This window comes from Felis catus, chromosome A2 (genome assembly GCF_018350175.1).
Source record: "Felis catus isolate Fca126 chromosome A2, F.catus_Fca126_mat1.0, whole genome shotgun sequence".
Taxonomy (NCBI): Eukaryota; Metazoa; Chordata; class Mammalia; order Carnivora; family Felidae; genus Felis; species Felis catus.
The window spans coordinates 30,154,634-30,168,301 of NC_058369.1; the positions used below are offsets into that span (position 1 = coordinate 30,154,634).

General features: G+C 40.6%; 1 protein-coding gene across 28 annotated transcripts in view; it reads right to left on the reverse strand.

Moving 5' to 3' along the window:
* The window catches only part of CADPS (calcium dependent secretion activator), a 478,503-nt gene that overhangs the window by 147,840 nt on the left and 316,995 nt on the right, over window positions 1–13,668 (reverse strand). For 17 of the 28 annotated variants that reach the window (XM_045051795.1, XM_045051797.1, XM_045051798.1 and 14 more), the window contains exons 11-12: window positions 8,519–8,731; window positions 3,750–3,761 (exon numbers count right to left, since the gene is read on the reverse strand). In XM_045051795.1, coding sequence (XP_044907730.1) covers window positions 3,750–3,761; window positions 8,519–8,731 — 225 coding nt within the window. The remainder of the gene's footprint in view (window positions 1–3,749; window positions 3,762–8,518; window positions 8,732–13,668) is intronic. The other 11 variants (XM_019823872.3, XM_019823806.3, XM_019823865.3 and 8 more) reach the window with 1 other exon arrangement.

A 13,668-nucleotide genomic window follows, 5' to 3' on the forward strand; every position in this document is an offset into this window, starting at 1 on the left:
CGTGGCGGCTGAAATCTCCAATGATGTTTGGATTATCTCGTGCTTTGGGAGATACATACCAATGCTCTTTTTCATTAATACATGGGTTTTTTGTTTTTTGTTTTTTAAGAAATCAAGGATTGGCTGCATTTTAAGAATGGACTTCGACCTTTGCCTTTTCCAGACCTGGTTGAATGGTTCCTAAGTTTTCCTTGGTCTGCAAGGGCTCCAAACGTCCTAAAAACTGGCCGTGTAATTTTATAGGCTCTGCAGGTAGGGCATAATTCAACACATCTTCCAAACAATGCTACTTGTGTTCCTTCTGGGGTTTAACTGCATAAAGATTTTGAAGTCCTGTATAGCATGGGCCTAGAGATGACTTCAGACTAATCTTCGGCGAATAAAGTTGATATACCTGAGCTACATTAAGAAACTTCAAGCACTATTAATGGCATCCATGACACAAAAGCAGGCTGATGGACACAAAGACTTCTGGAAGGCAAGTACACTTTCAAGTGGAAACTAATCAAAACTTTACCCCAAGTTTGCTCAGAAACAATTTGGTTTGGCATTTAAGGAATGTTGGGAAAATTCTGGTTCCTAAAGTGATATGATTATGTGGATTTTATACTCTCATTTAATGTACTTCATTAAAATCCAAGTGACGTCACTAATTGGTGACCCTACTGGCGATGTTGTTCTTTGATCATGATGCCTGGGTTTATTTCATGTTTGATATCTGTTTCCTTTTTCTTCCTTACAATGGAAAACATATATTTTTCATGATCTCTTGGCTTAATAACAAGCATATGTATGTGATCTTGTTTCAGACATACCATTTTTTAGATAAGTTTGCAATAATGTCTACCGAATAAAGGTAATTTTCTTGGACTAATGCAGCTTTCAAACCTTCATTTTATTGAGATTTTCCTATTATTCTAACAGCCAAGGGAATGGAGACAAAAGGTCATCTCTCTTTTTATTTTGTAATATTACATTTTGGAACATTTCATACGCTAGGAGAAAAAAAAAGTCTGCCGTTGAAAATAATTATTGTATTGTTAATAAATTGTCTGAGAGAGGCTCCTTTCTCTAATGAATTCCTTTTATAATAAGCTGAAGGTAGCTGCTTTATCGCTGAAATTTCGAGCACAGTTATAGCTGTTGTTACTCCTGATGGATGCTAGAGGCAAGAGAATAGCTAATGTGACTCTAAAGTCATTGTGAACCCCAACTGCAAATTAAAAGGTGACTTTGTATCTTTCTTATATGGAAAATGTGTGCTTGTCATATCTGCTTGACAGTACAAGAGTGAATGTATGGTTTGGACAATAACGAACAATGACAGTAGTCAACCTCATCAGAAGACATGAAATAGAGAAATGACAATGATTGATGGCAGCTGGCTGTTTACAGATTTTTCTAGAAGAGTTTTTTCTTGGCATGATCAAGTAACGAGGGGATGTTGTGCCCTGACTGAGCTCTGCATAGCAAGCAAAAGATTGGTCTTCCCATGCCTGCTGCCCTTGAGAAACAACTTAATTCCTTCATGGCCCCCTTGACTCAGTCAAGCTAACTTGCATGGCCAAGAGAGCATGGCTTCTCAGGAGCTATGAAGGCCCACATTGCACTTTGCAAAAATCTTGACTTTAAAACTACTATGGCAGTATACTTAAGGGGATAAACATGTGATGTTTATTTCAAGTTAATTTTTATAATTCTTTATAAGACAGTTGCTTTGAGTAAAAAGCATAGTAGAGATTTTGTCCATGATCTCAAAATGAATAAATAAATGATCTGTAATTTCCCCTGCTGTAGTTATTACATTTTCAGTGAATTTACAGAGTGCTTGATGACGTCTTTATGTTCCCTGTGACATGAGCAAAAATAAACTTTCTGTGGTTGGCTAATTAATAATGTATCTTACTGTAAATCACTGTATGACATGAGTGTGCTCAGCTGATTAATGAATAATACATTTTAAATGTGCCTGAAACACTTAACAAAGAAATGAACCTTCATTTAACATGCACTATGTAGATACTATCATGGTGTTGGGAAAATTTTTGACCTAATTGAGGGAGTCTATTCTTTTTTAAAAAGTCATTTACTTTTGCAAGGAGAAGGAAAGTGATTTACAGTGTGGTTTGGGGTCATGTAAATTAATTTGGCATTGAGTTAATTCTTTAATATTGCATTCCTGCAACGTAGCAACTGCAAGTTGACAATATAAGAAGATACAGCAAAACTCTCAGTGATAAAACTATAGAAAGGAATAAAGGCAAACGACTATTTGGAAATCTACTAGGATAGCAATGCGTTATTGTGCAAACATATGTAAATTCGCTCAGAACAGAATTCATTCAATCATCTATTCATCCATCCTTTCTTTCATTCTTTAAAAAAAAAAGTAGAGCAAAATCCTAAATTCCCGCTATATTCACATTCTACGGTAAGCTTTTAAAATGCCTCATCAGACATTCAAAGTAAAGTAAAGTAAAGTTAAATTAAGTATCTGCTTGGAGTGGTGAAAAAAAAAATCTGTCTGCTAGCCAGGGGTACATTTATGCAAAACAAAAGAAAAAAAGAAAGAGAGGGGTAAAGAAAGCAAATTAAAGAAACAGAAAGAATTAGAAGAAAGTACTGTTATTAAATGGGCAGGAGAAATGATATGACCTACGGTTTCTAAATCAGCATTCAGAATACTCAAGTACATATTTGCCTGCTCTCTTGACTGATTTATCTATTTCCTTCTAAGGTCAAGTCTTCCCTCAACACATTGGGTGGACAGCTTTGCCTTCTATGAATAAAAGAATTGTAGATTCTCTTTCATCAGTAACTCAGCAAAGAGAAAGGTTTTTGTAAGTTTTAAAGTTTCTTTTTTCTCTTACAGGTGTATATTAAGAGAAATTAATACAAATACAAATGATGTCAAAACAGTTATTGCTATCCTTGTTCTTGGGGGTGGGGTGGCTGGCGGAGAGACATTCGAGACCAGAGGTCCAAACCCTCTGGGGGGGGGGGGGTTGTGATTCAGAAGCTTTTGTGAATCAACTATATGGACTCAATCACGTCCTTAATATCCTGTTTTTGTGTGTGGCAGTCCCATGTATTAGAGCTCTCCTTTCAAAATGAATCCTCTTGTGGGTCTTACTTGGATCACACCCTCAAGTCAAGTACAACGACCTCTTTAGTGTTCAAATAATGCATTTACTTTATCAATTGTATTCTGCACTTTCTTGAAATCTTGTTCAGCTAACCTTTTTGGGTCTCCTACCCCACCTTTCTATTTGTCATGGTATCCACGGCTACCGCCCCACAGGTACCGCTGACCGTTCTAATCTTTGGAATGGGAGAGGAGAAACACCACATTATCAGAGTGCAAAATGATCTGTTTTCAGGCATTAAGCAGTCAGGTAGCTGTAAATTCCATGAAGCAAAGGCATTATTTGCCATTTTGTTGTGATGCTAATTAATATTCTTGGAATGAAAAAAAATCAGGAGATGTTAATGGTTGGCTTTACTCAGAGGATCATTTGATGCCAATATGAAAGCCAAGGAGAGGAGGCAATTATGCACACATCACATGCATCCTAGTTTCGGTATGGAAGCTTACATTTCAAACCTAAGGTCAGGAAAATAACATGAAAAGTTTTACTACAAAGTCTAGACATGAGGGAGATTTAAGAGGATAGGGAGGAAGCACATTGCAGGTGTCAGATAATCTAGTCTGATTATCTGAGCTGTGCTAGCTATAGGGGAACACTTACCCTTCAGTCCAGCTAGAAGTTAGCAGGGTAAGAAGGAACAAACCAGAATAACATAAAGACTAGCAACAAGGCTCAGGAAAGCAGACAGGAGTTCTAACCTAGCAGCTAAAGTTCTTGGGTTTGAGCAAAGATTGAACAAGAAAACGTAAATGATACAAAATAAAACAAAAACCAAAATCAACCCTCCCTCCCAAACCAACAGTTACCAAGACCCCACTAACTGTTGAAGGCTGTTAGGGTGATAGCAAAAATAGAACAGTTCTCAAAAACATCCAACTTTGGGGATGTATGATGTGATTAACAGTTATTAGTTGAGAGACATTAAAATGAGACTCATTTCAAGTGATATATCAAGTAATCATTGACCAAAGAGCAAAGCTTAAAATCCCCCCTCCCTCCACCCCACATGAGAACGGAGGTACCGATTGTTACTGTTCCTCTAACACAGACTGGACAGGAATCAGGTGTCTCAATGAGAGGCCACTTGGTGTAATAAAATGTGGCAACCCTCAACAACAGATTTGGACGTAGTTTCCAAGGTGAGCAATATTGGCCTTCAAAATTGGAACATTGCACATATTGATTCAAAAACATTGGACAGCTAGCCACTGACTTCATTTCTTCACGTTGTAACCAAAATGAAAGGGGAAAAATTAAATCAACGACAACACACACCAAAAAAACCACAAAAGAACAAAAAAGTTTTAAAGTTTGGTGGAACCCTCCCCAGATCATTGTAGAGTCACATACAAACGAATGAATAGCAGGATCTATTTTTTTCTTCGGTTTTTACAATTCCATGGAAATACTCCACTCCACTCTTTCTTAGACGTGTCTTTTCATTTTGAAATTGCAAAAAATAAAAACTGTACCCAGAAGTCTGTCAAACTGAATTTAGAAAGACCCAAATAAACTCATAATTACTCCCAAGCTTCCCAAACTGTAAGATGTTCTATTCTCAAGTTACCCTTGAGCAGACAGCGACATGACAAGACTGGAGTGTTTATTTTTCTCTACCCAAAAAAACCTCTCCCATTTTTCCATAGCTTCCCTTTGCCAAGTAATACTAATAAAGTGATTACAAAGTTAACTCACTCGAACGTTGTTCCTAAAAATTATTCACTTGCAAGAATGGCAAATATCTTGAACAGATATTGGATTTGATGAACTGTGTACAGAATTAGGTATTTAACAATGACCCTTACCTTTTGGAAGTCAAGGAAACCTTTTTAAAATGCAATACTTGATTGGTTTTACTCATTTTGTTCCAGAACCAGTGCCTGAATGTTTGTGACGTGACAATTTAGACTGAGAGCCAAATATCAGTGAAGGATCAAAGTTTGCTACTTAGTACTATGCTGTGATAGTTTTTCATTTTTCTAGAACCTTGCTTTGTAGTGCCAGGTGACCAACCTGACCCAGTTTGCCCAGGACCAACGAATTTCTGGGGACACAGAACTTTCAGAGCTAAAACCAGGGAAGTCGTGGGCGAATCTGGGTAAGGCGGTAACCCTAAGTATGAATCGACAATGTGAGTATGACTGCTACCCATAGATCAGGCCCGATCTGTTTCATAGTGATGGTTTGAAATTAACAAACTAAGTGTAGCTGTAAAGTAATTGTGACATAATCCCCATTTTGTGGCAGATTCCACTAAAAATTATGATATATTCTCCAACCCCCAGCCAGTTTTTGGTTGTTATGCATAACTACTCAGTGGCAGTACTACAGAATGTAAAGTTCCTTATTCCTTTTTTTTTTTTTTTTTAATCTTTAGCATTGGTGTTATATACCCTTCACTGCAAATGCTCAGGTGTGGTGCAAAAGGCTGGGTCGGTTAAAATCCTGACTGGATTCCTTTGCTAAATTATGGGAAAAGAAGCCTCACTTGCTGGTACTCTGGCTGCAGTTTTTATTAAGTGCCTAAACTAGCGATAGAAAGAATCTGGAGGGGTGCTGAGCGTCTGTTTTAGTAGTAAAGGAACTATGAGATTATTGGGTTCGACACTGTTGGATTGAAGCTCCAGGTAAGGACTATCATTTATTAGAGGGTCGTGGTATACAGTTGTGCATACTGGGCACCGCACAACTCAACAGGCACCATTCACATTTTTGTCTGTGTGCAAAGTGACTGAGGAAGTGCACAATCTGCATGGATGAATGTGGTTGCTTTGTTCTTATAGAACCTGGAGGTGTAGTAGGGCCTCACACCCTTTGGAGAACCCCTGTTCCTAACAGTGATTAAGAAGACACTAGAGAAGGTGGTTCTGCCACAAGGTATGGACAAATTCCAGAGGCATGAATTACATTACCTTCTCACATATCTCTCAGTCTACCTCCCATGCTCTCTAGGGATGATATTACCTATTAGCTCCCATGCTTACCTAGGGATGATATTACCCATATTCTAACCCTTAGAATTTTGCTTTGGATTCTCCATTTAATACAAGTTCCCTATGTCAACTAGGGTGGTGACATACATCAAGCTTCTGTGCACTCAATTAAATCTTCCTGCTGATGCCTAATGACTAGCACTCTAATTTTCTTGCTAAATGAATCTGACCCACAGAGGAAAATCTAATCAAGAGCCCCAGCATATTTCCATGAGAAGACACTCATTGCCTCTTCAGCAGCCTCCATTGGTGGTCTTTTTTTTTTCTTTTCAATCAGTACCTGGTTTCCATTTAATTTTACTCCTGAATTCCTTCCTCTTTCCTACCCTAGTGAGGAAAAAATGAGGCTAATCACAAATGAAGCAGTGATTTCTTGATCTGGGCAGATGATAGAACATAAACACTGAAAGGTAGGTGAAATGACTTCAGAAGAAATTGAGATTCTTTGGAAATAAAACCAGCATTTTCCAAATGCCACTGAATTTAGATACACGTTCTATGAGGTTGATTTGGATGGTGATTACAATTAGAAATTTTCTCCCCTGATGTGCACATAATTCTATTTCAGAGGAACATGATAGGATGTGTTGTTTCTAAATTTATTAAAATGGAGCCTGTCAGGCAGGGTGAAAGGAAGGATTCCATCACGGAGTGTTTCTTTAAAACAAAGTAAATAAATATTGGGTATACTTGATCTCAAATCATGACTAAACCCAGAGAAAGAGATGTTGCCTTCTCTCTTTATTGATCTCAGATAAACTTAAGTGTCACAAATGTTAGAGAAAACAAGAAGAGAGTGGGGAAGATGGTGGTGGTTACGTTCAGGAGGGCTGTCCCTTACCCCAATGTCCTTCCTCAACTTCGTCCTCCTTCTTTCAGGGTTTTCTGTATGGAAACCCATAGTGATGGTGTGATTATCCATAATGTTCCATGGATAATACATCTTTCTTTAAGAAACCATTGGTACTGGACAGGAATTCCTTGGAGCACCTGATGGATAGTGTTTCTCATCCAAAAAGAGTTTTTGTTTGTTTTTGCCATAAGCAACAGTGTTACAAGAACACAGAAATGGACATGGCAGTGGAATCTATTAGGAAAGAAAATTCACCTCTCTTTAGCTGTGTAGCTGTAAAATCATTTGAATCATATGCATATTTTGCTTAAGAGTGACAGGGAGAGATTATGTAGAACCACTGCCTTGAAGGCCAAGTTTCTGCTGTGGGCTTTTGCACCTGCTTTCCTGTCTGCTGGGAAGGTATTTTTGAGCTGACTTCCTATCATTTGGGCTTGAGTTCAGATCATCTCTCTCTACCCAGTCACCACTGCATTATATTCTCTTTGTATTTTTCAATGTCTGCAACTATCTTATTTATTTTTTTGATTTGTGTGCTGGGATGCAGGTATCCTGAGAGCAGGGACCTCGTCTGCCTTCCTCATTTGTATATCTCCTGGCCTGGATGGTTGTCTCTGTGAACTAGACTGAGTAGGTTCCGTGCTAAAGTAAGGAATCATCATGATGATTGCTGAAAATGACTTGTACCTGAGTGATCCCTGAATGACTTGATATTCGGGGTATGGCACAACTCTCTATTTATAGTTGATGTTTGTAACTAAAATGAATTACTTTATTTGGTGCTTTATATTTCCAGTGTTTCCATTGCCTTTGTTTTAATAAACGTCTCCAAGTGCATGCTGCATTTCACCTTGCCTCATGTATAAGAAGTGTTGGGAGAGGGAAAAAAAATCTCCTAGGTAGCAAAAAGTTATGGCAAAAGGGCAAGATGTTAAAATGGATACAGAGGTAAGAGGAAAAGGAACTGGAAAATGAACCAGCAACATTTAAAGAAACAGCTTCATTGCTGGGTCCTGGTATATTTGCTCAGAATGGGATTTTAGGTACCATTTTTTTTTTTTTTGTTTTTTCCACTGCATGTGATAATGTCATCATTTATTTTTAAATGCTTCTAAGTTGCAGCTTTAAATTTACTTCAAATCAAGCCCTATTTTAAAATTACTTTTAATAGGAAGAAATGAGTCAAGGACGTACATAACCTACTATATTTGAAGGACTCAAACAAATACAAGCCTGGCTGTGAATTCCAAACTCTCACCAAAACAAAGAGATAAAAATATACCTAAAATATATTTTCCTCTGTTTAGTCCTTGGGGGGGAAATGTCAAGTATTGCACTTTAAAATTACTTTCATCTAACATTTTAGTTCCAACTTTTTCCCCCTGAATTAATCTTTTTTTTTTCCCCCAGCAAACATAATTTTATGAATCCTTAACATTAAAAAAACTAGATTTTCTAATTCAACTTTGGAAAATTTGCTTTCCTCTACAGAGCTATTTTTAACAAATGGCATATTTACTTACAAAATTGGGAGATGGGGGCGTCCAGCTGAGGCACGTTCCCTCCCTTAGCGTTGAGTTTCTGGACTTGGGTCGGGGGCACTGGCTTATGTGACTGCCCAGTGGCCCGATACATGGCTTGGACCCACAAGATCCGATCTTGTTCGTCATCACTTGCAAATATCACGGTGTCTCCTTCTTTGACTGCATTAAAGAAGGCTCGGCCACCCTCTAACCCTGGAATAAAAGGGAATAAACACTACTAAGCTGAGCCACCATGTTCTGGGCAGAACCGCGCCCAAGAAAGGCCATTTCTACTGCTTTTCCTTGGGCCAGAGAAGGGAGGAGCAGTTTATCGGACTCTAAGATGGGAAGTCTGATACCCACTTGGCCACAGAGTGAAGCCATAATGTTAAAGAGACATTCTGAGACTGGCTCTTGTCTCTGTCTTTGTCTTCCTAGGGACAGAAGTGTCAAGCAGGCTGCCTACTGGTTGGGTAGATATCTGCCTATAAACATACTATTATTTTTCTTATCTTTGGAAACAAACAAACCACCACCACCACCACCAAAAAACCATCTCTTGACCCCACCTCTCCCTTCGGTTACTCCAATTATTCTCTTCACAACATAAGGGGAATCTGTACCCTGCGTTCTTTTTCTTTTTCTTTTTTTCTTTTTTCTTTTAAATTTACATCCAAGTTAGTTAGCATATGGTGCAACAATGATTTCAGGAGTAGATTCCTTGATGCCCCTTACCCGTTTAGCCCATCCTCCCCGACACACCCCCTCCAGCAATCCTGTTTGTTCTCTATATTTAAGAGTCTCTTATGTTTTGTCCCCCTCCCTGTTTTTATATTATTCTTGCTTCCCTTCCCTTGTGTTCACCTGTTTTGTATCTTAAAGTCCTCATATATGAGTGAAGTCATATGATTATTTGTCTTTCTCTGACTGACTAATTTTGTTAGCGTAATATCCTCTAGTTACATCCAGGTAGTTGCAAATGGCAAGATTTCATTCTTTTTGATTGCCGAGTAATACTCCATTGTATATATATACCACATCTTCTTTATCCATTCATCTGTCGATGGACATTTAGGCTCTTTCCATACTTTGGCTATTGTTGATAGTGCTGCTATAAACACTGGGGTGCATGTGCCCCTTCGAAACAGCATACCTGTATCCCTTGGGTAAATATCTAGTAGTGCAATTGCTGGGTATTAGGGTAGTTCTATTTTTAATTTTTTGAGGAACCTCCATACTGTTTTCCAGAGTGGCTGCACCAGCTTGCATTCCCACCAACCATGCAAAAGAGATCCTCTTTCTCTGCATCCTTGCCAACATCTGTTGTTTCCTGAGTTGTTAATGTTAGCCATACTGACCGTGGGTTCTTAAATTGTAGCCCACATGTGAATCCTGTGGGCATCTTGTTAAAGGCAGCTTCTGATTTGGTAGGTCTGGGGCAGGAGCCTGAGATCCTGTATTCCTAACAAGCTCCCAGAGGATGGATGGTGTTGATCTGAGGACCACACCATCAGTAACAAAAGTCTTTCTCCTCCCATTCAGCTTTAAAGCTTCTCCAATAAGGCTGCTGCCCCATGGAAACTTGTCAAGGTCACCAATGACTTCCACATCACTGAATCCAAAGATCAGTTCAGAGTCTACATTTTATTCTATCCATCGACATATCAGCCACACTTGACACTCTATTCTCTTTGAAACGCTTTCTCCACTTGTTTCCAAGTCTCCCAGTTTCCTCCTTCCTCCCTGACTGCTGCTTGTCAGTCTTGTTTGCTGGCTTCTCTTCCTCCTCCTGACTGGTGAATGGTGTAGCATCCTGGCGTTGAGTCCTCGGACCTCTTCTCCTCTTCCTCAATGATGCCTTCCAGTCTTAACACCATGAATATGCTCATGCTCTATCTTCACCCTGAACCACTCCTGTGAACTGCAGACCTGGACATCTAATGGTTTCCTTGACTTCTTCACATGGATATCTGATAGACACTAGACACCCCAACTTACCATATGCAACAGTGAACTCCTGGTCTTTCTCCCAAACTCTTCTCCATCTCAGTAAAGCTGAGCTCCCCCCTCTAGCTGTTCAAGCCCTCAACCTTGGGATCCTTTCTGACTCCTCATTTTCTCGCACTACCCACTTCCAATGGAATTCTGATGGCTCCGCCTTCAGAACATTATACCAAAATCTGACCCCTTCCTCCACCTCCAGGGCTTTCACTCTGGATCTAGTCATGCTCATCTCTCACCTGGGCTATTTTAATAGCCTCCCACCTTATCTGCCCTGCCTCATCCTCACTCCCTATAGTCGATTCTCAATGGCAGCCAGAGTAATCAGTTTAGCGAGAGTCGAGTCATGTCACTCCTCTGCTCAAAACCAGCCAGTTGCTCCTCATTTTGCTCAAAGGAAAAGTCTAGGTTCTGACAAGGCCTTCAAGCCTCCACGAATTGACCCACCACTATGTCTACCCTTGTCTCCTCCTCCTCCTCCTCCTCTTTCCTTCGTGCAGACATGCACATTCTTCCCAGGAGCCACACTTGATCTCTTGCTGTTCCTGGAACACTCCAGGTATGTTCTCACCTCGAGACTTTTGCACTTGCTCCTTCCTGTGCCTAGAACATGCTTCCTCAAGATATCTGCATGATTCACATCATCACCTCCTTCATATCTTTGCTCAAACATCACATTCTTATTGAGTCCCTCCTTGACCTTTACCCCTCAGTCACCATCTCTCTTATCTTGCTTATCACCTTCCAACAAGCTATGTAATTTACTTAACTTTATAAGGACAGGGAGTTTTTGTCTGTTTCGTTCACTGCTGTATCCCTAGTACCTAGAACAGCGCATGGCATAGCGTAGGTATCTAGCGAATACTTATTGAGTGAATGAATGCTCTACAGACCCATCTTTTTCCACAGGCTCTTCTCAAGGTTAAAATTCAGAGAGAGGTGGGTGGAAGCCTCTTTGGGCTCAGACCAAAGCTACATCGTGTCTGTCAACATAGTCCAGAAGACTGTGTATGCCAGTCACTGGCTGGAAATAAAGCTTCATATTTTCATCATCCTCCAAACTCTCAGTTTAATATGGAGAGGAGAATGAGCGGGAATATTTGGGAAGAGCATCCCCAAGTTTCCAACAAGCCTGTTTCCAGTCACTAGCCTGTTTGACATTTGCCAATGGAAAAGATTTCTGGTGACATTAAGATTTCTCCGTTGTGTTGATAATGTTAATTCAGGTGTCTATTCCGCAACAGTGGGTGTGTGTTGGGGAGTTCTGCACTTAGAATTGCCAGGGTCTCTAGAACCATAAGCGGCTACTTCTTTATATGGAGAGTCTAGTGCTACAGCACTTTTAACAAAAGCTTTTTTTTTGTAGTTATGATTATGAGAGAGTATTTTGCCTAATTCCTTATGGAGGGTTTTTAAATGGGTGATTTGGATAGGATGATATACAGTTAGCAAGCTGGGAAAACTTGATGAAATGAATGGATGGCATAATAAGAAGGAAAATCTGGAAGGGAAAGAAAGAAGAGCTCTGAGGGATGCCTGAAGCCCTGAAAAATGAACACTAAGGAGGTAAAAGAAAGAGTGAGTCAACAGACCTTCTGCAGCCTAGCCTCATGGTAACTTTTGGGATAAGCCACTTTGATACTGCCGGTGAATGCCAGGCTAGGCATCACCGGCGGGTACTTTCCCTGCCCCAACCCCCACCCTCCAGGGTGTTGGAGCCCCACCCTCCTGGGCTTGGGAGGCTGTGTTTCTGGAGCCACCATCAAAACATCAGTTCATGGAGTTGCTTTGGACAGTGGAGAGGTAGAGGTAGAAAGATACTAAGAAGTTTTCAGATGTTTATTTAATCCTCTCAATGGTCTTCCTATGAAGGAAGCCTTATTATTCCCATTTTGTAAATGAGGAAACGGTCACAGAGAAGGCGATAACTAGCCCATGAACACAAAATAGGGCTGTAAGTATCCACGCTGGGCTTCTCCCCCCACCGTCTGGCTCCAGAGCTAACAATCATAACCCTTGTGCTATACTCCTGCAAAGCTGAATAGCGTGGCCTGACGCACAGTCAAAGCTCTCTGAGAATTAGTTGTTAACAACAGAATGAAGCCTCATCGTGCACAGAGTGGGAACCAAGGAGAAATCTCTAAAGCAGCAGAAGCCGTGGCAATGACAGCAGCGGAGAGCAGCAGAGCCTTTCCAGAAAGCATGGGAGACCAAGGGCACACCAACGACAGTGAGGAGGGAGCAGAGCAACCCAGCTGAAAGGATCCCAAGGGAGGAGAAAGCAAAGTGAACATCGACACATGCTCCGAGGCAGCAGAGTTTTAGATCAGGCAGAGCAATTCCCGGGGACGGAATCTGTGGGACGTGCCGTATGGAAGTGCATGGGCGCTTCAAGGAGAACGTGGAGCACAGCCCCACAGGTATGGATCTGTCAAGAACGAGGAAACACGTCTGGGAAAGGACAGAGGCAGCCCAGGCAGGGAATAGTGGCCAGTTCCCTGCAGGGTGGAAGGGGAGCTGCTGTTCCAACAAACTGCTTGGATGGACATGGTCTATTTACTTATTTACTAAAAGTTTATTAATTCATTTTTGAGACAGAGACAGAGAGAGAGAGAGAGAGAGAGAGAGAGAGAATCTCAAGTAGGCTCCACACCATCAGCACAGAGCCCGATGAGGGGCTTGAACTCACAAATGGTGAGATCATGACCTGAGCCAAAACCAAGAGTCAGGAGCTTGACTGACTGAGCCCCCCAGGAGCCCTGACATAGTCTATTCCTAACGGCAAAGTTGTCTAAGGCTTGATGTGCTTGTTTAAATTGTGCCGTTGAATTATTCGGAATGTCCTTTTATTTAGACGTAATTACTTAATCTCATAGAACTTGAGAGATCACTGTATACTCTCCAAACCATACCCAGGGAGAGTTGAAGTGAAGCATTTTCCATTTTAAGGTAAAGATGAGCACCCTGTATGTAAAATTCACACACAATGATTTACTAATTCCCCAAATTAACATTTCAAAGATACTAAACAGGTAGAGTTGACGGGGCACACAGGCTTGTGTCTAGGTGCCCATTTCAATCAGAGGCTGGTGCAAAGGCAAGGACACGCACCCTTAGGACGCTATCTGCCCCATAAACAACCTCCACCT